Genomic DNA, 24,622 nt, shown 5'->3' with positions numbered 1-24,622 from the left:
AAAAAAAAATTAGCCAGGTGTGGTGGTGCACACCTGTAATCCTAGCTACTCAGGAGGCTGAGGCAGAAGAATTGCTTGAACTCGGGAGGTGGAGGTTGCAGTGAGCTGAGATTGCGCCACTGCACTCCAGCCTGGGTGACAGAGCAACTCAGAAAAAAAAAAAAACTTTGACCGCACGTGTGTTCCTGGTTGTCTTTTTCTGATGAGCTTTATCATAATGACTGGGTTCAAGCCATTTCCTCTCCATGAGGTCAGTTTGTAGATAGATACTAATTTCCATATGATTACTACATGCCAAGCACTATGTATATAATTTGTGCTACATATTTTATTCAAGCTTTTGAGACTCTGTGAAGAAGGTATCATTCCCTCATTTTCAGATGAGGAAACTAAGGCTCAGATTAAGAATTTCAGTAGTATACTGCTAATAAACAGAAGAGGTGGAATTAAATCTAAGTCTTTTCTAGTGGGGTATCATCCAATCAAACATAGTAAATATTAAAGACATTTATGAACAAAGGGATGAGGGGTTTCTGAGGGACCATCTGAGAGAGTAGGGGGGAGATATCTTAATGCTTAAGGTATATCTTACAGAGTGAGTCTGAGTTTGTCATATGAAAAAATGGGAAAAGGGTGCTCTAAAAAGAGTAGTGGCCAAGCACAGTGTCTCACTTGTAAACCCAACACTTTGGGAGACTGAGGTGGGTAGATCACTTGAGGTCAGGACTTTGAGATCAGTCTGGCCAACGTGGTGAAACCCTGTCTCTACTAAAAATACAAAAATTAGCTGGGTGTGGTGGCGCATGCCTGCAATCCCAGCTACTCGGGAAGCCGAGGCAGGAGAATCGCTTGAACTCTGGAGGCAAAGGTTGTGGTGAGCCGAGATGGTGCCACTGCACTCTAGTCTGGGTGACAGAGTGAGACTCCATCTCAAAAAAAAAAAAAAGTATATGCAAAGCTTGGCATTGAAAGATATGGTGAGGTTGCCAGGCATGGTGGTTTGTGCCTGTACTCACGGCTACAGGGAGGTAGACTGCTTAAGGCCAAGAGTTTGAAACCAGCCTGGGCAACATAGTGAGATCCTGTCTTTAAAACAATTAAAAACAAAAATTAGCTGGCCATGGTTCCACATGCCTATAGTCCTAGCTAATTGGGAGGCTAAGGCAGGAGCACTGCTTGAGCCCAGGAGTTTGAGGATGTAGTTAGCTATGATTGTGCGACTGCACTCCAGTCTGGGTGACAAGAGTAAGACCCCATCTCTTAAAAAAAAAAAGTATGGTGAGTTTGAAAAATAGCAAAAAGCAGAGAAGTGAAAATTACTGTAGTGGATAGAAGGGCAGCATGGAGGATGAAAAGAGTAGAAACAGACTGGAGACAGGAAAGCCAGGTAGGAGGTGGTCTCTGTAATCACGCAAGAACTAATAAGGGTTTAGACTAAGGAAGAAACAGTGGACATGAAGACAAGAAGCTGGACTCACAAAAACATTTTGGAGGTAACATAAGCAGGATTTTAACAACAGAATCGTTTGTTGTATGAAGATCCTGGACTGAATGAAATCCAGGGTTTGGGAGATTTGAAGGGATGATGACCCATTAAATGAGCTGGCAAATACAGGTGGTAAAGCAGGTCTGGGATGTTCAGAGAAGGATGGGAACACAGAATGGATGCCAAAAGCTGGGAGAAACGCCAAGTTCATGCCTATGGAAAAATGGAATTGAGGATGGAGCTAAAATTGGACTGAGGAAACTTAATCTGTAATGTCTTTCTTCTTTTCAGAAATACCTTGAAGTGATTGTACATATCTGGTGTGATATATACAAATGCTTAATTTCTGTATTTTTTTAAAAAACTTCCCAAAATTAGTGCTTGGAATTATTTAAAATAATATAGCAAACATTTTTGGAGTGCCTGCTATGTGTCTGGCACTGTTTCAGGCATTTGAAATATTTGCTCTCTATGAAGCCTGCCTTTCAGCAGTTAGCAGGCCTGGAGTTCAGAAGCCAAAAACTGGCTTCTGATTCTGACACGGTCAGTAAGTGTATGACCTGGGCAAGTTGCTTCCCTGCCGAGCCCCATGCCCCCCAACCCCCCGTCCCGCTTCCCCCCCTCCCCCGCGCCCAGGATCTATTGCAGTTCTCAAGTCCAATGACTTAATACCGCAACGGTACCTCAGAATTCCTCATTCTCACAGAGCTGGTCCCCACAGTGCCGCCCCTGGACGTGAACTCCTCCATACAGCGGGTGTAGATGGGCTGGCCTAAGAACGGTTTCCAAATGGTCCTTTACGCCTCTGCCTCCCACCCCACTCTAGCCCAGGGTAACAGACTTTCCTCGTGGGATTTCAAATTTGCAAGCGAATCTTGAATATTTTTTAGTAATGAGAGAGGGTAAATTATATGTCCTAATCCCAGCCTAATCAGATTAACAGCAACTTCTGGACATTTAGTACTAGGAACTGTTTTAGGTGCTGTGGAGAGAACAGTTAAAAATGAAACAAAAATTATTGCCTTTATGAGGCTTAGTGGACAGAGTCCAAAAAAGTGACAACGTAGTGCGCCACTGCGACACAAGGTAAAGCAAGCTGGGCAAGCAACACCAGTTCTTTATTCCTGCACGCCCTAATCCCCAAGTAGCTCTTCCGGGTCACTGCCGTCTTCGCCAGCTCCAGACTCCGCCCATGGCCCGTCCTTCAGGCCTTGACTCCGCCCACGCATCTGACGTAGAATTTCCAGGCCGGGCTCCCTGAAGTGCCACCCACCAGCGACGCCGACGTGAGGCTACTGCCATGGGGCCGAGCGCGTGTGTGGCGCGGCTGCTCACGCCACTAATGTGGCGCAGGGCGGTTTCTTCGGTGGCGGGGTGCGCGGTTGGAGCTGAGCCCGGGCTTCAGCTGCTGGCCATGCAGCGGCTTCCCGTAGGAGCAGCGTTCTGCCGGGCTTGCCAGACCCCAAACTTTGTCCGCGGCCTGCACAGCGAGCCTGGCCTGGAGGAGCGGGCGGAGAGGACGGTCGACGAGGGACGACCAGAATCGGACGCGGCAGGTACGGGCGTGGAGGAGAACGAAGGCGACCTTCCCCGGGCAGTCTGTAGTCAGGTCCCAGCCAAGGTGGCTCTGGGTTCCCCTCTTTGTGCATTTCTCTTGGAGTCACAAAGCTCCTGCACATCCAGAGCTGGTAGGGACTTCAAAGATTGTTGGCGCCAACTTTCCCTTTTCACAGTGAAGAAACTGAGGGCAAGAGATGAACTGCAAAATCCCAGCCTCCCGGACGGCCACCTCCCACCCTTGGCATCACAGTCTTACCGTCCTCACCTCTTTTCACTGTGTTCCTAGGATCCTGGAAAATGGGTTTGTGGGGACTGTTGGGGCTTGAGGATTCTGAGGAGCTCTAGGGTCTGGGTGCGAAGGGGTGCGTAGGAAGCACCAGTATTAGATGGGTCCAAGTTAATATCCTCTAGTTATTGCTGACGTTTTTAGAAACTTAAGAATGATAAACAGATTACATCTAAGAATGTAGAGTATGAGAGGGAGAGGCCTTAGTGGACTTAGCTACTAGGTCCTTTGGAGTCGGCTTTAGAACTTGGGCGAGCTTTAAATTTGCAGCCTGTAATACTCCAAGCTGAAGATCAGAGTATCTAAATCTTTACGGGAAAAAAAATTAGATTTTCACAGGTAACAGTTGTTAATAACCCAGTGGCTTTATATGAAAACTTAAAGGTTCAAAATAATAATTACTTAAAAATGTAGCTTTTTCAGTGACTGACCTTAGGCCACAGTAATTCTGCTAGGCCTTGGTTTCTTCATCTCTCAATTGAAGATTGTGGACCAGGTGTATCTAAGAGCCCTTCCAGCTCACAATTCTGTGACACGTTATGACTGAGATTCAATGTAATATGCTCCAGGATATCACCTCCTACCCAATTGTGGCACTGTTTTTCTTTGTACAGCATTTCTGTGTTTGTGGTGTATTGCTCCTTTTAAGTATTAGTGAATAGAAAGTCATTTGTCACTGATGTCTGGTTATACTTGCATATGGTTAATGGTGAAGGATGTATAGTGGCTCTGCGTAATCTGAGCACTGACCATAAAAGTTGAGCACTGCTATGATACTGCTGTCTAGGTTGAGCTTCCAGGAGGCCTTTGCCCTGCTGTCTGTAAAAACACTTTGGATCTAAACACCCTCATGGAGGAACAGTCAGCTGCCGGCATCTCTGGGTGCATACAGGTCTATCTGCTTGGCCATCCTGATACAACTATTTGTGCATTTCAGATCATACTGGTCCCAAGTTTGACATCGATATAATGGTTTCACTTCTGAGGCAAGAAAATGCGAGAGACATTTGTGTGATCCAGGTTCCTCCAGAAATGAGATACACAGATTACTTTGTGATTGGTAGTGGAACTTCTACCCGACACTTACATGCCATGGCCTTCTACATTGTGAAAATGGTAGGATGCTTTCTTTTCTCTTTTGGACCATTAACTGAGTGGGATAGTGACAGTGCATCAGGCCAAGGAGCAACACTTAGAGAGTAAACCCATCATACAAAGTTACAGAAGAAGCCCACATTTTCAGAATTTGCATGAATTCATTTTATGTTCTTTGATAGTGAAAGGTATGGGAACAAATATCCAGCCCTGTTGAGTTAGGATATTCCTAATTCTTTTCTCTTGTGACCGCAAGGAAGATTTTTTTTTTTTTTTTTTTTTTAGTTGAGATGGAGTTTTGCTCTTGTTGCCCAGGCTGGAGTGCAATGGCGCGATCTCGGTTCACGGCAACCTCTGCCTCCAGGGTTCAAGCGATTCTCCTGCTTCATCCTCCCAAGTAGCTGGGATTACAGGCATGTGCCACCACGCCCAGCTAATTTTGTATTTTTAGTGGAGATGGGTTTCTCCATGTTGGCCTGGCTGGTCTCGAACTCCCGACCTCAGGGGATCCGCCTGCCTTGGCTTCCTGAAGTGCTAGGATTACTGGCATGAGCCACTGCGCCCAGCCGGAAGATAGTATTTTATAACCCGAGGCAAGCTAGAAGACAGTATAACCAGAGGGAGTTCTAGAGGCAGTATCCATTACGGTAGCCACTAGCCACATGTGCCTATTTAATTATAAATTAGAATACAAATTCAGCCAGGTGTGGTGGCTCACGCCTGTAATCCCAGCACTTTGGGAGGCTGAGGTGGGTGGATCACCAGGTCAAGAGATCAAGAACATCCTGGCCAACATGGTGAAACGCTGTCTCTACTAAAAATACAAAAATTAGCTGGGTGTGGTGGCGTGTGCCTGTAATCCCAGCTACTCCGGAGGCTGAGGCAGGAGAATCATGAACCCCGGAGGCGGAGGTTGCAGTGAGCCGAGATCGCATCACTTCTCTCCAGCCTGGTGACGGAGCGAGACTGTGTCTCAAAAAAAATAAATAAAATATAAATTCAGTTCTGCAGTTATATTAACTATATTTCAGATGCTCAATAGCCACGTGTGGCTAATGGCTACCATATGGGACGGCCATAAAGCATTTTCATAATTGTAAAATGTTCTATTGGACAGTGCTGGCCTGTAGTTTAATTCAAATATTTCAGCATGCCCAGTGTTCCCAAGCACTGTTCCCAAGCACGGGGTATTGGGAAGGTAAGAACAAAAAAGATCTGTAGTCCTTGCCCTTACAGGTCTAGTTGAGGAAAGAAAGGGGGATTGTTTTCCATTTGCACTGAATATGAATCAGAATGAGGAAGAAACTACTTGGAAGCCTCCAGCTGACTCTGGTACCATTCCACAGGGCCGTCATACCTTTCTTAGTCTGTTGAGAATTGGTCATAGAGGAGGCAGTTAAGACCAAAAGAGTAGCCGAGATTGTATAGAGAACGGTTGTAAAATAAAAAGGTGGGGGCTGTACATAAAACCCTGGTGCAACATGACAGAGCAGAAGAAGATGCCAAAAACGGGGTAACTGGAGAGAGAGGAAGAGAACTAGGAAAGCATAAAGAAGAGATATAAAGACAGCATACTAGGGTCTCTATCAGATGTAATGGTGGGATGGAGTAAGAAGACTTAGTGACCACTGGACTTGGGGATGTAAAAAGAATGGGAGGTTTTACAGAGAAGTTTCTGTGAAAGAGATAGACAGAAATTACCTTTACAAAGATTTTAGATAAGAGAAATGCAAAGGCAAGAAAGTTTTGTTGTTTGTGGTAAAATATATATAACGTAAAACCTACCGTTGAATCTTTTTTATTTTTATTTTTGAAACAGAGTCTCACTCTGTTGCCAGGCTGGAGTGGAGTCTCGCTTTGTCACCCAGGCTGGAGTGCAGTTGCTCGATCTCGGCTCACTGCAAACTCCACCTTCCGGATTCCAGTGATTCTCTGGCCTAACCCTCCTGAGTAGATGGGATTATAGGCACCCGCCACCACGCTCGGCTGATTTTTCTATTTTTAGTAGAGATGGGGTTTCACCATGTTGGTCGGGCTGGTCTCCAACTCCTGACCTTGTGATCCACCCACCTCGGCTTCCCAAAGTGCTGGGATTACAGGCGTGAGCCACTGTGCCCCGCCCATTTAGTAATTTTAAAATGTGTTGTTCAGTAGCTTTAAGTACCTTCCCATTGATGTGCAATCATTACCACCATCCATCTCTAGAACTTTTTTCATCTTGCAAAACCGAAACACTGAACTCATTAAACAATAACTCCCCATTTCCCCTTCCCTAGGCAGCTACCATTCTACTGCCTGTCTCTATGAATTTGACTACTTTTCAGTATCTCATAAGAGTAGAATCATACATTTGTGACTGACTTATCTGACTTAACATAATGTCTTCAGGGTTCATCCATGTAGCAACATGTGCCAGAATTTCCTTCTTTCTTAAGGCTGAATAATACTCTGTCTTGTGTATATACCACATTTCGTTTATCCTTTTATCCATTGATGGACACTTAGATTGCCTCCACCTTTTGGCTATTGTGAATAATGCTGGTACAAATATGGGTATAGAAATACCGTTCATGAGACTGGGCGCAGTGGCTCATCCTTGTAATCCCAGCATTTTGAGAGGCCAAGGAGGGTGGATTGCTTGAGCTCAGAAGTTTGAAACCAGCCTGGGCAACACAGTGAAACCCCATCTCTACAAAAAAGATAAAAAATAAAATAAAAAATTGACCGGGCTTGGTGGTGTGTGCATGTAGTCCCAGCTACTCGGGATGCTGAGGTGCAGGATTGTTTGAGCCCAGGAGGTCGAGGCTGCAGTGAGCCGAGATTGTACCACTGCACTCCACCCTGGGTGACAGAGCAAGACGCTGTCTCAAAAAAACAAAAAACAAAAAACCAAACAAAAAGGCTGGGCTCATGCCTGTAATCCCAGCACTTTGGGAGGCCAAGGCAGGTAGATCACCTGAGGTTAGGAATTCAAGACCAGCCTGGCCAAAATGGTGAAACCCTGTCTCTATTAAAAATATAATAATTAGCTGGGTATGGTGGAGGGTGCCGGTAATCCCAGCTACTTGGGAGACTGAGGCAGGAGAATTGCTTGAACCTGGGAGGTGGAGGTTGCAGTGAGCCAAGATCATGCTGCTGCTCTCCAGCCTGGGTGACAAGAGCAAAACTCAGTCTCAAAAAAAAAAAAAAAAAAAATTGTTTATGTCCTTGCTTTTAATGCTTTGGGGTATATGCAAAAAAATGGGATTGCTGGATCATATAGTGATTCTGTTTTTAATTTTTGTTTTTTCTATTTACCAGCCTAGCACAAAGCTGAATGTTTTTAATTTTTTGAGGAGCTCCTGTATTCTTTCATAGTGGCTACACCACTTTACATTTCCTCTAGCAGTGCAGTTTCCAGTCTTCACATCCTCACCAACACTTATTTTCTGGTTTTGGTTAATAGCCATCCTAATGGGCATGAAGTGAAATCTCATTGTGGTTTTTATTTGTATTTTCCTAAGGATTAGTGATGTTGAGCATATTTTCTTTTGCGTATTGCCCATTTGTATATGTTCTTTGAAGAAAAGTCCTTTGCTTTTTTGTTTGTTTTAAAGAGACAGTGTCTCACTTTGTGCCCAGGCTTCAGGGCAGTGGCGTGGTCATAGCTCACTGCAGCCTGGAACTTCTGGGCTCAAGTGATCCTCTCACCTCAGCCTCCCAAGTTGTTAGGACTAGAGGAGTAGTCGTCGTCAAATTCATAGAGACAGAAAGTAGAATGGTAGGAGTTACTCCACAGTGCCCAGCTAATTTTTTTTTTGTAGAGACAGGGTCTCACTATATTGCCCAGACTCTCTACCCATTTTAAAATCAGGTTGGTTGTTGTTTTGTTGTTGAGTTGTAGGAGCTCTCTATATATTCTGGGTATTAATCCTTTATCAAATATGTGACTTGCAGATGTTTTCTGCCATTCTGTGGGTTGCCTTTTTACTCTTTTTAGAGTGTCCTTTGATGCACAAAAGTGTTTAATTTTGGTGAAGTCCAATTTCTTTTTTCTTCTGTTGCCTGTGTCTTTGGTATTATATCCAGTAAATAATTGCCAAACCAGTATCATGTTTTCCCCATTTTCTTCTAAGAGTTTTATAGTTTTAGGACTCCTGTTTAGATATTTAACCCATTTCGAGTTAGTTTTTGTGGACGGTAAGGTTTTCCATGTGGACCCGTTTTCTCAGCACCCTTTGTTGGAAGGACTGTCCTTTGTGCATTGAATGGTCTTGGCTCCCTTGTTGAAAATCATTTGACCATATGCACAAGGGTTTATTTCTGGGCTCTGTATTCTGTTTCATCAGTCTGCACGTCTGCCTTTTTGCTAGTTTCAGACTTGTTTTGTTTACTATAGCTTTGTTCTAAGTTTTGAAATCAAGAAATACGAGACTCCAACTTTGTTTCTTTTACAAGATTGTTTTGGCTATTTGGGGTTCCTTGAGAGTCCATATAATTTTTTTTTGAGATGGAGTTTCGCTTATGTTACCCGGGCTGTGGTAGAGTGGCACAATCTTGGCTCATAGATTCAAGCAATTCTCCTGCCTTGGCCTCCCAAAGTGCTGGGATTACAGGTGTTAGCCACCATGCCTGGACCCGTATAAATTTTAGGTTGGATTTTTCTGTTTCTTCAAAAAATATTGTGATCTTGATATAGATTGCATTGAATCTGTGGACTGCATTGGGTAGTGTTGGCATCTTTACAGTATTGTCTTCCCATCCATGAATATGAAGTATTTTTCCATTTACTGGCATCTTTAAGTTCTTTCAGCAGTGTTTTGTAGTCTTCAATGTACAAGTCTTTTGCTCCTGTGGTTAAGATTATTCTGCTAGGCTGGGTATGGTGGCTTATGTCTGTAATCACAGCACTTTGGGAGGCCGAAGCAGGCGGATCACCTGAGGTCAGGAGTTCGAGACCAGCCTGACCAACATGGAGAAACCTCATCTCTACTAAAAACATAAAATTAGTCGGGCGTGGTGGTACATGCCTGTAATCCTGGCTAGTTGGGAGGCTGAGGCAGGAGAATCGCTTGAACTCGGGAGGCGGAGGTTACTGTGAGCTGAGATTGCGCCATTGTACTGCAGCCTGGGCAACAAGAGCAAAACTCAAAACAAGAATGTCTCAATTAAAAAAAAGGATTATTCTGTTATAAATGGAATTTTAAAAACTTTATTTTCAGGTTGCTCATTGTTACTGTATAGAAATACGATGGATTTTTGTGTGCTGAATTTGTTTAGTAGTCCTAACTGGGCTTTTTTTGTGGAATCTTTGGGCTTTTCTACATGTGAAGTTGTATTGTCTTCAGAGATAATTTTACTTCTTCCTTTCCAATTTGGATACCCTTTTTTTTTTCTTGACGAATTGCTCCGACTAGAACTTCCAATACTGTGTTGAATAGAAGTAGGAAAAGCAGGCATACTTAGTTTTATTCCTGGTCTTACAGGAAAGCTTTCAGTCTCATCACTGAATATATTAGCTGTGTGCTTTTGTTACATGGCCTTTATGATGTTGAAGTAATTTCCTTTTATGCCTACTTTGTTGAGTGCTTTATTTTCATAAGGTATTGAATTTTGTTAAATGCTTTTTCTGCATCAGTTCAGATTATCATATAGATTTTTTCTTCATTCTATTAATGTGGTATTATTGCATTGATCCGTTCTTATATGTTGAACCACCCTGCATTCCAGGGATAAATCCCACTTAGTCATGGTCTATACTCCTTTTAATATGGTGCTGAATTTGGTTTGCTAGTATTTTGTTGAGAATTTTTGCATCAAATGTTCATCAGGGTATTGGTCTTATGGAATGAGTTAGGAAGTGTTCCCTGCTCTTCCATTTTTTGGGGAGAATTTGAGTATTGCATTCTGGTTTAAATATTTGGTAAAACTCGCCAGGGAAGCTGTCTGGTCTAGGACTTTTGTTGACAGATTTTTGATTACTGATCCAATCCCCATAACTAGTTAACGGTCTATTGAAACTTTGTATTTCTTCGTGATTCAGTCGGTAGGTTGTGTGTTTCTAGAAATTTTGCTGTTTCATCTAGGTTACCCAGTTGTTTGGTGTACAGTTGCCCATAGTACTCTTACAATCCTATTTCTCTAAAATCAGTAGTGTCACCTCTTTCATTTCAGATTTTAGTTGTCGTTTTTCTTAGTCATTCTAAGAACCAAATCCTAGTTTCATTGATTTTGTCTTTTTCCTGCCCTAATTATCGTTTCCTTTGATTTTGGGGTGATATGAGATGTCCTTTGTCTCTTTTAACAGTTTTTAGTTAATGGCCATCTTGTTTGATATTAGTATATCTGTCTTAACAAAATAACTGAACACATTTATAGGATGACAGGGTTCCATTAACATGTCATGAAGGCAGATGAGGTGAAATCAGTGGCACTGAGACAACCTGGCTTTATAAACAGAAGGTAGTATCTGCAGTCCCTAAAGGTGAAGGGAAGCTGGGAGGAACACAAGTGATGGATGTAGGTGGGTACCACATGCTGACTGAGCTTTTTCAGCCTCAGAGGCACTCTCAGAAGGGCTGGGGCAGGAGAATTCAGGGGAGAGGTGAAAGTGGATAAGATTTAGAGGGAGAAATAGTTTCCCTAAGTTATTCATCACAGGGCAAAGTATAGCAATGAGAAATGGGTAAGATTAAAAACAAACAAAAACCAACAGACCTTCAGCAAGAACAGGCTTCCCCCTTCCCCTCTTCCTTTAATAAACCATGTGGCTTTTTGCAGTACAAACACCTGAAATGTAAACATGACCCTCATGTTAAGATTGAAGGGAAGGACACTGATGACTGGATGTGCGTGGATTTTGGTAAGTTATTCTGGCGTATTTTACAGGTAACTGATGGTACTACACTAATCTTGAGTTGTTTTCAGTTGCAAAAGGATTGAGATCAAATTGATGAATGTATTCCCAGGTAAGATTTTTGAAGTGTGTTTAAGGTAACAAAAGCTTTTTTAGTTATAATCCAGGTGGTCTTATTCACATGTAGAATTTTCACCTAACCAAGCCAAAGTACCCTAGGTAATGCGCACCTGGAGGAAGATATATACTACATGGTGTGTATCTACTAGCCATACAGATCAGGAAGGTGGTGGACAACAGAGTAACATAGTAGAGGCGGGAGAGATTCCTTAGTAGTGGTAGAGGAAGGTTTGGGGGCTGGGGTGCATAGATGAGGATGAGGTTATTCCAGGCACAAGAAAGGACAAGAGCAGAGGACTAGAATTTTGAAAAGGTCTAACAACTTTGGGTATTAATGTGTACATAGTTTCAAAGCACCTCCCAACAAGATACTATTTACAAAGGGGAAAACATAGCTGTATGTCAAGAACTCAGGAATCTTGAGATTTTATTCTACTGGTAAGCTAATAAGTTGTCCCGCCAGTTTTCATGGATACTGGTAAAAGCCAAGACTATTAGAGGGTTAGAGACAAAGGACAGTTTATTACAGCAGTAGCCAGCATCCATTTTGCACTGGTTTCCTGAGTTCTGGATTCCATAGGGCAACATGGGCCAGATGACACCAGCACACACAGTTGTAAAACAGGAACTCAGATGAGGGTGTCTCGGCCTTTTTGCTCTGATGGTTTCTCACTTTTGTCGCTATTAACTGCTTTGGACCAGGTCATTTTGCACGTGGGGTGGGGTGTGTCTTGTGCAACGGTAGGATGTTTAGCAGTATCCTCCTTTCCAATTGTGACAATCAAAAATGACCCTAAACATTACCAGTATTACCCAATTGAGAAATGCTGTTGTAAGCAAAGCTGCCCTTTGCCCTGGAGGGAGGCAATATCTTTCTGTTAAGAATATTCACAATACAAAACATTCATGGATAGTCAGAACAAAATGCAGTGTTTTGCAAAAAAGATGTGCGTAAGTGTGTTACCCATGGAGAATTGTCACCGAAGAGAAACCTGACCACCTTTAGTCTCTTTGATAAAGTTACTATCACCAGCAATGTTATATATTGACATATCCCTCCTATAAGGCACGCTGAGAAAGGCATAGCATCATTTCTGTGGTATTTTTACCGGGATGGGGTCCACAGTGATGCTAATCTGGGAACCACACTTGCGAACCACTGCTTTATTCCTAGAGTTATACTAGCCAGTGTGTGTTGTAAGGTAAGAAATAAAAGCAAATTAACTATTCCTTCATTGTATCTCTTGTCTGTCCCTGATAGGCAGCATGGTGATTCATTTGATGCTTCCAGAAACCAGAGAAATCTATGAATTAGAGAAATTATGGACCCTACGTTCTTATGATGACCAGTTAGCTCAGATAGCACCTGAGACAGTACCTGAAGACTTCATTCTTGGAATAGAAGAAGATGATACTTCATCTGTGACTCCAGTGGAGTTCAAATGTGAATAAAATATTTTATGCACTGCTTTAGTCATTTCAGATTTGGATTGAGTCACTTATTGGAAAATACAGCTTCTAAAGCCTGCCTCCTTGGTTAGGCTGCTCTTAGGACAAGGCTTGTCTACTTCATGGGCACTCCTGCTAACTGACATGCAGAGACTGTAGATAAGTGGGCTAATACCTGCAACCAAAAATCAGTACACTCTACCCAAAACTTATGACACACTGCCTTTATCCTAGAAATGTCATCAGAATTTCCTGGAGTGAGTTAGCACTGGCTCCTGTGATTGGGTTCTCTGCTCAGATTTTTATTAATTTAGCTTAAATGTAAATCTTAACCCTGTTTAATGGAATGGCAAAAATTTTAAAAAAGTAACATAAAATGTACCACCAGCCCACTGGTCCTATTTTTATACTTTTTCTTTGAGGTGATAATATTCTTCTAGGAGGACTTCTGTAACCCTTCCACAATACTCCAGTAACAAAAGAAAGTAAACAAAGTGTTAGGAAAAACTCTGAAAGCTCTAGTTCTTAACATATGCAAGAGTATTATCAAGGTTCACATTAAGTACCATGGCTGGACATGGTATAACAGAAATCTGTCTATAGAGTTTGAAAAACTCAAATTCAGAATGTTCACATACAATTGAAAACCAAAAGTAAAATGTACTACACAACAAACTGCACCTAAATGATGAAAAACTTTATTCTGCGTCAAGATACCTGGAAAATGAAGCTGCATTTGGGGCACATTATACATGAGGAATGATCCATATATGGTGAGTACAAAACTCAATTATAGAATTATTTCTTAGCTAGTACCAGATACTCCAAATTACAAATGCTTAAGTAAAAGTAAAATACGATTTGCCATACTAAAAGGCTAGAAGTGAAATATGACAGAATTTAAACCAGCAGATATAAATGCAGCACCTATGTGTATATTGATTAAAAATCAAATATTGGGGAAAAAAAAATATGAGAAAAGCTCTGGCCTTAAACACATCTCACCTGAAATCCAACCAGAAAGCCAGTCCATGATTTTAGCAATTTTAATTCATTGTATGAAAAAAAAAATTATGAATGCTAGGAGAATCCAGTGACAAAAAGGGCACTTTTTTGGTTAAAACTACAAAAGAAACTTGTTTTGTGAGAACATTAAGGAAAACATTTTAAATCATTTTCAAAATGTCTAGTTGATACGATCTTCAGAAAAACAGTCCGTATAGAAATTCATCTTGAAATAAGAATGAGGCAGTGATTTTTTTTAAAGGGATATATATATATATCCTTTAGATCAGTGTAGTATGACTGTGATCATCTTACAAACAAAACTCAAAATCAATTCAGAGAGCAGCGTGGCCTTGGAGACCACCCACACCCAACATAATTGTACACACTGGACTTTGCTGTCAAGCTAAGGAGTGAGCAAATGAGTTCGGTATCAAAGGTCATATGTTTTCACAGTCATTCAAATTATATCCCAAAAACTTTTATTCTCTATCTTTTGACTTTTTTTTTTTTTCCCAAAGAACTGATTGCAGAGTATACAGAAGTCCTGCTATACTTATGTACTACTTTAGGTGGAGTCTAATTTTTTTTTTTTTTAATTTATCAGTGCTTAAAAATCTTCCAAATACTAGTGAGGCTCATGACAGTGCTGGCTGCATGGAAATGTAGCCTTCTGTTGCCTTTAAACACTGTCACACCATCTATGACTGTCCCATTGGTCTGAAGTGTACTGGCAAACTAAGCATCCTGTAAGACAAGCTAAAGCTTGCTTTTTGCCAACTAGTTGAAAGTCCTGCATCTCTTCATTGATGCACTTTCTTTAGGTATTGATAGTCAAAAGCACAAAGCATTTATTATGCATTCAATCATGTAGCTAAACAAAAAACTGAAGTCTCCTGAAGCCATTTAAACCAGCCGTTCCAAAACCTCCTGCCACCACTTTGTTAGTACCATCAAAAACTTTCTCAACTATAAATGAAAGAATAAATGGTAGTGCTGCTCTCCAGATATTAGGCACTGCTCCGTATCTTTGAACATTTTATTTTTTTACCTAATAACTGTGTCAAAAGCCTCAAAAAACCCTGAAATTAATTTTCCAGCTTTACTGTCACCAGCCAGAAGTAAAATTCTTAATTTGCCTGTTAGCTGATTGCTGTTAAATTTTAAATTTATTTTTTAAAAAACGGTTGGACTTCTATCATTATAAAGTATATAAAATTTTCAAAAAAAAAGGAACAATTTTGCTTTTCATTGTATTATTGAATACCTGAGGTAGTTGAGTAAAAATGCACATTTAATACCCCTGCCAACACCATTCAGCACTTCCCTTAGGTTACTCATGTTAGTGTTAGGTAAAAATAAAACTGAGAACAGTTTTTTCTATGCTAATGGCTTAACATTTAAGTTCCTGTGATAATTATTCTGATCCAATTGTAACAATTGGATTTAGGAGCAATCTGTTTGATGAATTTAGTGAAAGCATCATTAAGCCAATTTCTGGCATTATGGGGGAATATTAAGAATAATTAGAATATCTGTTATACTGTGAGACTACAACAAAGGGAAGTGCATAGAGCTCTTCTCTTTCCCTCCCTCCCCTACCCTTTTTTGTTTGTTTGTTTTAAAGCTGGGTGTCATACATTTCAGAGAGCATAAAGTATACATTCTCACAGAGACAGGAGTTCAAAAGTTGCCTGGTCCTCAGAAACAACTGGCTAGGTAAAAACTTGTGCATGTGATTCTGGATAGGGGGTCAGCGCCCGTCTGTTGGTTAAGCAATCTGTCTTTGGTTTGGCATCTGCCTCTGTGGTGGGCTGTTTCCTGAGCCTTTACTTCCGTCTTGACTGAGGTGGTCCACTTTGCAGAGCCTTCTGTTGTTGGTGCTGCTTTACCTGAGTCAGAATTTCCTGAATTTTTCTCTGGGCAACCTGGAAAAGGACAGAGCTTTGAAATTCTACTTGATCAAAAGCTACTAAAAGTTATTGTAACCCCTCATTTCAACAATTTCAAATAGAAATCCATTTGATGATTAAAGATACATACTAGTCAGTTTGCTAGTAGTCTCTGAAATCACCTGCTAAAAGGGAGATGAAAAGTCTTAATCATCAAACAATCTTAACTAATTCTATCAGGTAGGAGCACCTGTGGGAAAATCGCTTCCAATTGAGAAAGATACAAAAGCTTTTCCATTTTAGAGCCCACTTGCCTGGCAAGCATAGAAGTGACCAGTTATTTTGACAACCACTTGGTCATTCTCATCAGGTGTCTGGTCACGAGGGACAACAACTTCTGCACTTGACAAATTCTGAAGTTCATTCACCTGAAAGAGATAAATATAAATCACATTAAGTGGCAGTTTTAAAAGCTTCCTTCCTGAGCACTTACTGTGTGCCAGACACTGAGCTATGTATGGCTTTACAAATTTCATTTAGTCCACTAGTAATTCCATGAGGTTATTAGAATTATCCCCATTTCAAGATGATTAAGCCTCATCCAAAGAAATTGATTTGTCCAGTTACACAAGTGAATGGCAAAACCAGATTCAAATCCTGAGTCTGATTCCAAAGTGTATGTACTCAGTCACTTCAAAATTATAAATAGCTTTGAAACCCACTTATAAGTTATATGTATTAGAAACTAGAAACAGTTTGCTTTTTTTCCATTACAGATGTAACTAGCTGTAGATGAAATTCTTAAAATTCCTGTTAAGTGTTTGTTCAATAAAAAGCTAAAGTTTTATCAAGAGAACGTTAAATGCTCTTTATAAATATAGGACAATCCTCTCACACAAAGTGATCTGAAAGAGATGCATTACTTTCACTAATAGCTGGCGCCAACACTCAAGACAGGAAACAAAAGGCAGTCTTCTCCAAACCTTGGTCAAGATGGTCCTGCTTTTTATAAATTAGCCAAAATTCGGGGACTTGGAACTCCTAAGTACCTTTCAACGCTTTCCCTTTCATACCACTGCACAGGTTTTGCTGAAGTACTTGCCGTTTTGCCTCCTTTTCCAATAACTCTGCCAGCAGCAAAGGATGGCACTCTGATATGAGCTTCAAGTTTCACCTCTTCTTTAGGACTAACAAAGTTTTCTTCTTTAATTTTTCCATAAATTCTTCCCTGAGCCTACAGATTAAAACACATCCTATTAGTGTCATTCATGTATGAAATGGAAAAGATCAGTTAACTCGAAAGTGGGATATCCCAAATCCAAGTGGGATAGCCCTTTGCAGTGACACATCTACATGTCATAGATTATTGAAAATAACATAGAAGAGAGCAGTTAGGAAGTCCTAAAAGGTTGACAATAACTACTACCCATCACAGTAGAGGCAACTGAATGCTTGGTGGAAGAAGGATAAGCCATATTCTTCTGATGAAAATAGTTAAAGGCAGTTAATAGCCTAATAAAAATAAATTTTTGTGGGCAAATGGCCATTTGTACTAAAATTGTGATAGGTAAAACTTCTCATGCTGGCCATAAGAAATTAATTGCATTTTTCTTTCCTTTTTTTTGGAGATGGGGTCCTTCTGTTGTCCAGGCTGGAGTGCAGTGGTGTAATCATAGCTCACTGCAGCTTCAACCTCCTGGGCTCAAGCGATCCTCCCACTTCAGCCTCCTGAGTAGCAGCTGGGACTACAGGCATGCAACACCACACCTGGCTTTTTTCTTTTGAGACGGAGTCTTACTTTGTTGCCCAGGCTAGAGTGCAGTGGCACGATCTTGGCTCACTGCAACCCCTGCCTTCCAGGTTCAAGCAATTCTCCTGCCTCAGCCTCCCGAGTAGGTGGGATTACAGGTGCCCGCAACCACACGCGGCTAATTATTTTTGCATTTTTAGTAGGCATGGGGTTTTACCATGTTGGTCAGGCTGGTCTCGAACTCTTGACCTCAAGTGATCTGCCCACCTCAGCCTCCCAAAGTGCTAGAATTACAGGCGTGAGCCACCGTGCCACTAATTTTTATAGAAATGGGGGTCTTGCTATGTTGCCAGGTTCATCACAAACTCCTGGGCTCAAGAGTCCCGCCTTGGCCTCCCAAAGTGTTGGTATTACCAGTGCACGCCACCATACCTGGTCACATTTTTTTTTGAGCAAAAGAGACTGAGAACTGCAGAGTCAGCTATGCCAGGCTCACTAAAAGTCAAACTCATGTCTACATGGGCCAGTTAGAAACCTGCTGAGAAAAATGTTTTCAATTTAAATGTGTTTCATACTCTTAGAAGGGTGGTTTTTCCTTTGAATATTTTAAAGAGGCTACAACATCAAGACAAGACACTTTTTTTTTTTTTGAGACAGAGCCTTGCCCTGTCATCCAGGTTGGAGTGTAATGGTGTGATTCTGGCTCACTGCAACCTCCGACCCCCGGGTTCAAGCGATTGTCCTGCCTCAGCCTCCCGAAGTAGCTGGGATTACAGGTGCCCGCCACCACACCCAGCTAATTTTTTGTTGTTATTTTAGTTGAGACGGGGATTCACCGTGTTGGCCAGGCTGGTCTTGAACTCATGACCTCAGGTGATCCACCCACCTCGGCCTCCCAAAGTGCTGGGATTACAGGTGTGAGTGACTGTGCCTGGCTTTAAAATTTTTTTTTAAGAGACAGAGTCTCTTTCTGTCACTCAGACTGGAGTGCCATGGTGTGATCTCAGCACCCTGCAATCTCTGCCTCCTGGGTTCAAGCGACTCTCCTGCCTCAGCCTCCCAAGGAGCTGGGATTACAGGCACCCACCACCATGCCCAGCTAATTTTTGTATTTTTAGTAGAGATGGAGTTTTGCCATGTTGGCCAGGCTGGCCTTGAACTCCTGCACTCAAGTGATCCACCCACCTAGGCCTCTCAAAGTGCTGGGATAGCAGGTGTGGATCACTGCACCTGGCCAAGAGACTTCTGATATTTAGAGTCAATACATCCTATCACCTACTGCATGCAACTGGAAGTTATATATAAATATCCTATTACATACAACCATCAGTCAGCAAAGGAGAAAGGAGCCCGAGAGTTGGTTTGACAAACTGCCAGGGTAAACCACAAAAAACAATACTACCCAACACGTGTTCACTGCTTCAGAAAGCTGAGCTCATTTTAGGGCATTACAGACAAAATTTGTCTTGATACCCTATATTCCATTGATCCTTAATGCCTCAGGGCAATGATGTAGATATTACTACTACTTAACACAGTCAAAAGCACACTAGGGATATGTACACTATCCTCCAAAACTAAAGCTCTTGAATTTGTAAGAAAAAATACGGGGTAGGAGGTTTACCATTCCTTAGATCTCTAAAATAAAACATTCAGTTAGCATTGCCACCAATCACATAAATGAAATTTAACCACTATGGCTTGTGTTAACATTTAAGTTAACTATAAAACATGAGTTTTATTAGAGAATACAGGGAAAGAACTTTGAAGTTCCTATTATACAAGCATCATAGGAGTTGCAGGACAGTAATTCCACTTATAAGAGTAAAAGCTCAGCACCAAGAAGAGATACATTTGTATTTATCTTTTAAGATTTCAAACTAAAAGTGACCCTGAAGGTTTGGGATAGGAAGCAGTTTTCAACAATTCTGAGTTAAGATTTGAACTGCCTGGATCACAAGGCTGCTGTGAAGGAATACATTTCTTCGCATTATTTTCTTTCTTCACCTAATCACCCACAGCTCAAAGCACCTCCTTCATTTCCCATTCTTCCCACAAATGAAGTGAAAGCAGCTTTGGATTTGTTTTTGTTTTTTTGTTTTGTTTTGTTTTGTTTTTTTGAGACGGAGTCTCGCTCTGTCGCCCAGGCTGGAGTGCAGTGGCCGGATCTTAGCTCACTGCAAGCTCTGCCTCCTGGGTTTACGCCATTCTCCTGCCTCAGCCTCCCGAGTAGCTGGGACTACAGGCGTCCGCCACCTCGCCCGGCTAGTTCTTTGTATTTTTTAGTGGAGACGGGGTTTCACCGGGTTAGCCAGGATGGTCTCAATCTCCTGACCTCGTGATCCGCCCGTCTCGGCCTCCCAAAGTGCTGGGATTACAGGCTTGAGCCACCGCGCCCAGCCCGCAGCTTTGGATTTTTAGTGAAAAAATGGCCCAGAGAAAATATAAGTCAAAGAAAATTTTTTGTTTTTAAGGGAGAGAGGTGGGGTGGGGAGAGAACTATATGCACTGTTACTAGTTACTGTCACACTTTAAGGCTAAGAAAACTAAGGCTTGGCCAGGAGCACAGTGGCTCACTCCTGTAATCCCAGCACTTTGGGAGGCCAAAGTGGGCGGATCACTTGAGGTCAGGAGTTTGAGACCAGCGTGGCCAACATGGTGAAACCCCATCTCTACTAAAAATAAATTGGCCGGGCATGGCGGCACATGCCTGTAATCCCAGCTACTGGGGAGGCTGAGGCAGGAGGATCGCTTGAACCCAGAAGGCGGAGTTTGCAGTGAGCCGAGATCATGCCACTGCAGTCCAGTCTGGGCAACAGAGTGAGACTCTGTCTCAAAAAAAATCAAAAAAACAAAAAAAACAAAAAATAACTATGGCTTAAGGTTCAATAGTTGTCTTCTTACTACACAGACACTAAATGTTCTAAGACAAGACACCCATACTAAATTTTATGGGAGAAATCATACACTAAAAGGAATATATTCATGAATTTGGCATGGTCTTAGTCTGATTCATCCATAGTCTGCTGAATACTCCCAGCATGCTAGTTTTGTGCTGCCCGTGTGTTAGGCACTTTTCTAAACATTTCATATATTGTGTAAACCTTAAACTACCTTAGGATGTAGGTGCTCTTATCCCTGGTTTTACAGGAAAAGGTTAAGTAACTTGCCCAATGTCATACAAGGCAAATGGCAGAGCTAGGATTTGAACTAGCAGCCTGGCTGCCAAGTCCCTGCTCTACCACCTCTCAGTAGACATTGAAAGGCATACTGCAGCCCCGAAGACCTCAAATTCCAATAAACGTGCAATGGTTCATACCAGGACAAATGCTACAAGAGCTCCTGCCATTCCTACCTCTAAGATCCCAAGGATTACAGAGATTTGTAGAGAGTCTATGGGCAGGGTCTAACAGAGATAATCCAAGGGTAAGAGGAAAAAGGGGGCATTTTAATTCAAGGCTAGGGAATCTCAGGGACAGGAGGGAAAACATCTGAAAACAAGTTTCCAAGGCATATTAACCTGGCAGGTTTGTAAATTTTAAGGTCTCACCTTAGCATAGGATTACAAGCCATTGAGCAAAATTCACCTTTGAGAGACAGGTAAACCCAGCAACCGGTACAGAACTCTCAAAATTAAAGACTTTTGGTTAATTTTGAAATATAATTTTGAGTATGATTCTACTCTGCTCTTAGATAAGAATTTCCATTGACTCTTCTGAGATTCAGACATATTTAAGGGAGACGCCAGGTTATGGAGTACTTGTGCATTTGTTACCTGTGGGCATAGCACATACCTTGAACTGAGCCTCTGGTGGTCCAGTGATAATCACCATCCTCACTTTAGCATCTGGTGCTTCTGCTGGAGCAATCTGTAACAGACCCAACAAGTTATGATACTTTGAGGTATCACTGATAGCATCTTAGGCCAACCAGCCTAACATTTTCACGTGATTGGCTGAAATGCAGAATTAAAGCCTTCGTGAAGGAAATTAGGGAGAGGCAGCAATTCCTGTGGGTTCACCATTTAGGCCGCCCTCCTGCTGTATACTATATACTTACTCTGTGCCTGGCCCTAATGGAGTCTCTCAGCTAATCCGTAGTCTCTCAGCTAATCCTCACCACATCCTGATGAAGTATTACCTCCACTTCACAAATGCGGAGATGGAAGGCTGGAGAAGTTGAGTTACCTGGACGATGATCATACAGCTAACAGAGCTAGAGGGAGAGCTGGGTCTGTCTCCATTGTCCATGTTCACTGCACCAGTGGTGCTCAAAGTGTGGTCCTTGGCCCACTTGCATCAGAGCTCCTTGGGCTTCCTGTGTATGCAACATACTCTAGGAGTCTCTGTACCCTAAGTTTCAAGGATACTGCACACCACATGCCTTTGTTTGTCTGAGGCAGGGTCTTACTCTGTGGCCCAGGCTGGCGTGCAGTGGTGTGATCATAGCTCACTGCAGCTTCAACCACCCAAGCTCAAGTGTTCCTCCCACCTCAGCCTCCCAAGTAGCTGGGACTACAGGTGAGTGCCACCATGCCTGGCTAATTAAAAAAAAAAAATTTTTTTTTTTTAGAGATGGGATCTCACCATGTTGCACAGTCTGGTCTTCAACTCCTGGGGTCAATTTGCCTGCTTTGGCCTCCCAAAGTGCTGGGATTACAGGTGTGTGCCACCACACCTGGCCAACCTTTATTTTCCTTAAATAAGGCATCAAAATACAGAATCTTCAGAACACACAGTTATCTATTATGGCAGACACCATTAGTTGTCCTCTGATATGTTACCTGCTATAGTTGCAAAATGTTTAGCTGACTGTGCATAGCCTGTATTTTGCCCCTTCAACTTCATCTGGCCAAGTTCTGGGCAATGGAATATAGGTAGAACTATCCCATAGCAGCTAACAAGAAACTTCCGTAGGAGAAAAGCTCTTTATGGTGTTCTCCTCTCCTACTGTCTGGACAACAGACCTGATACTTGGAGCACTGAATGGTGTCATCTGGAACCATGAGGGACTGAGGCCATACCTGGGGAAGGTGACTTGGAAGGAACTTAGGTCCAAGGACTTGGAGGGGCAGCGTCAGCACCCAGCCCTGATGCTCACCTCCAGACTGTGTTTTCTGCACACAGAAGTTAGCCTCCTTGGTGTGAGCCACTGTTGTTTGGGGTTTTCTTCATATCCTTATGTAACCCTAATAGGGTCTTCTACATTCGATTCAAATTATAAAGTGGCAAGAAGATTCATATTTCTGTAACTTACTTAAAGAACCAAAGAGCCACAGCTGGTAGAAGAGTACCTTAATTGAAGCTCCAGCAAAGCGAGAAAGCTGCTTGATGTGCTGGCCCTGCTTGCCAATGATGGCACCGACTGATAGAGCCGGGATAAAGAGATGAACAGTCTCCGTTTCTGATTGCTGTTAGAAAAGAAAGCCAGGACATGCATGTTTATTTGCTACAAATCAGGCTTTTGTTAACATTAGCTTTAGGATGGACACCTTCTCATGCAGTAGGAATACTAGGAAAGTTTAAGGAAAAGCTACCACAAGAAGTTGACAAGAGCTTACCTAATAGATCAAGAAGATCTCATATAGTCATCCTGAAAACAGTGGTATTTAAAATTTCACTTTTCTCTACGGTTTCCTTAAACTTTAAAATGTCACTGAGTTATGGATTTAAAAGATATGTAGATGTTGTAAAGTTTAATCATATTAGAATAGAGGGACATGGTTGCATTAAAAATTAAGTAAGATCCCCCTACCACTCTCAAGGTAGATTCTTAACAAGTAAATGAAATTCTGGGCTACATATCAAACATGACAGCACTCAGGGACGCCAGCTCCACACCTTATCTATGTAGGTTTCACTCCTTAAACACATACATAGTGAAGTTTTAGAGAAAAGCTGAATTTTGTTACATATGACCAAATTGTATGAAATCTTACCACTGTCATTCAGTAGTTATCACATCCAAGTGCAGGACAGGATTAGGAGAGAGCTAATTCACTTTAGTGGTAAGATGCCATAAGATGCTTTCCCACAGAATTCCTTATTCCTTCCATCTGTGCCTTTGCTTTTTTTTTTTTTTTTTGAGATGGAGTCTCACTCTTGTCGCCCAGACTAGAGTGCAATGGCACAATCTCGGCTCACTGCAACCTCCATCTCCTGGGTTCGAGCTATTCTCCTGCCTCAGCTTCCCGAGTAGCTGAGATTACAGGCACTTGCCACCACACCTGGCCTTTTTTTTTTTGTATTTTTAGTAGAGATAGGGTTTCAGCATGTTGGCAGGCTGGTCTTGAACTCCTGACCTCAAATGATCCACCTGCCTTGGCCTCCCAAAGTGCTGGGATTATAGGCATGAGCCACTGCACCCGGCCCCCTTTGCATTTTATACATGAAGAAATTAGAAAATATTTTGAAGGCTAACTCCTGAAAGGTTCTTCATAAATGGATTTTATCTGTGTACCTCATTCCTTCATACTTCCCACTTCAAGCCAGTTGAGCCCTTCCTGAGCCTCTTTTCAAATAGTCCTTGCAGGGAAAAAGGACACATTTACTCAGAGTTCACAGTGACTGGGCTCCTAAAAAGGCCAATTTAAGGTTCAGTAATGTTACCAGTCAACTAACAGTTCTAAAGTGCAGAAGCAGTGCACATCATTTACGCACTTTCCACTTTGTTTACCTTCTAACAATATAGTAAGAAACACACTTCCAAGGATGGTTCCAAGACACGTATTACAAGAAATAGTTTGAAACTAGCCACAACTGAAGAAGCCAGTAATACGCTTTTTAAAAAAAAAAAAAGAAAAAGAAAAAGAAAAGAAAAAGCCAGGCACAGTGGTTCATGCCTGTAATCCCAGCACTTTGGGAGGCCAAGGTGGGTGGATTGCTTGAACCCAGAAGTTTGAGACCAGCCTGGGCAACATGGCAAAACCCCACCTCTTCAAAAATTACAAAAATTAGCCGACATGGTGGTGCGTGCCTGTCGTCCCAGCTACTCAGGGGAGGCTGAGATGGGAGGATCACTTGAGCCCAGGTGGTTGAGGATGCAGTGAGCTGAGATCACACCACTGCTCTCCAACCTGGGTGAGAGTGAAACTCTGTCTCAAAAAAAAAAAAAAAAGAAGAAGAAAGAAAAAGAAAAAACCCAC

At 42.1% G+C, this 24,622-nt stretch overlaps 2 protein-coding genes across 7 annotated transcripts in view; one reads left to right on the top strand and one right to left on the bottom strand.

Annotated features, from left to right (window-relative positions):
• The first annotated feature begins 2,772 nt into the window (after positions 1-2,772).
• Positions 2,773-12,864, top strand: MALSU1 (mitochondrial assembly of ribosomal large subunit 1). Of its 2 annotated transcripts, none has more exons than XM_074035356.1 (4): positions 2,773-3,042; positions 4,270-4,448; positions 11,187-11,268; positions 12,648-12,864. In XM_074035356.1, the coding sequence occupies exons 1-4, from the start codon at positions 2,787-2,789 to the stop codon at positions 12,653-12,655; spliced, it is 525 nt and encodes a 174-aa protein (XP_073891457.1). In that variant the 5' UTR covers positions 2,773-2,786; the 3' UTR covers positions 12,656-12,864. The 2 variants fall into 2 exon arrangements, with proteins under 2 accessions (XP_073891457.1, XP_005550044.1); XM_005549987.3 differs by having other exon boundaries at positions 12,644-12,864.
• Positions 12,865-13,507: 643 nt separating this feature from the next.
• The window catches only part of IGF2BP3 (insulin like growth factor 2 mRNA binding protein 3), a 155,487-nt gene continuing 144,372 nt past the window's right edge, over positions 13,508-24,622 (bottom strand). For 4 of the 5 annotated variants that reach the window (XM_065542204.1, XM_005549984.4, XM_074035354.1 and 1 more), the window contains 5 exons: positions 22,772-22,888; positions 21,273-21,347; positions 16,831-16,962; positions 16,043-16,156; positions 13,508-15,764 (listed from right to left, as the gene is read on the bottom strand). In XM_065542204.1, coding sequence (XP_065398276.1) covers positions 15,666-15,764; positions 16,043-16,156; positions 16,831-16,962; positions 21,273-21,347; positions 22,772-22,888 — 537 coding nt within the window. In that variant the 3' untranslated portion in view covers positions 13,508-15,665. The remainder of the gene's footprint in view (positions 15,765-16,042; positions 16,157-16,830; positions 16,963-21,272; positions 21,348-22,771; positions 22,889-24,622) is intronic. The other variant, XM_065542205.1, reaches the window with a different exon arrangement.

The sequence above is a fragment of the Macaca fascicularis genome, chromosome 3 (assembly GCF_037993035.2).
Source record: "Macaca fascicularis isolate 582-1 chromosome 3, T2T-MFA8v1.1".
Lineage (NCBI taxonomy): Eukaryota > Metazoa > Chordata > Mammalia > Primates > Cercopithecidae > Macaca > Macaca fascicularis.
Note: the sequence above shows the minus strand (reverse complement) of the source record. Positions and strands in the feature narration are given on the sequence as shown.

Excerpts from the sequence above, each read along its gene's own strand:
- MALSU1 (XM_005549987.3), top strand. The coding sequence starts at position 2,787 with ATGGGGCCGAGCGCGTGTGTGGCGCGGCTGCTCACGCCACTAATGTGG. Across the intron at positions 4,449-11,186 it reads CCTTCTACATTGTGAAAATG|TACAAACACCTGAAATGTAA; the intron begins GTAGGATGCTTT and ends GGCTTTTTGCAG. Across the intron at positions 11,269-12,643 it reads CTGGATGTGCGTGGATTTTG|GCAGCATGGTGATTCATTTG; the intron begins GTAAGTTATTCT and ends TGTCCCTGATAG.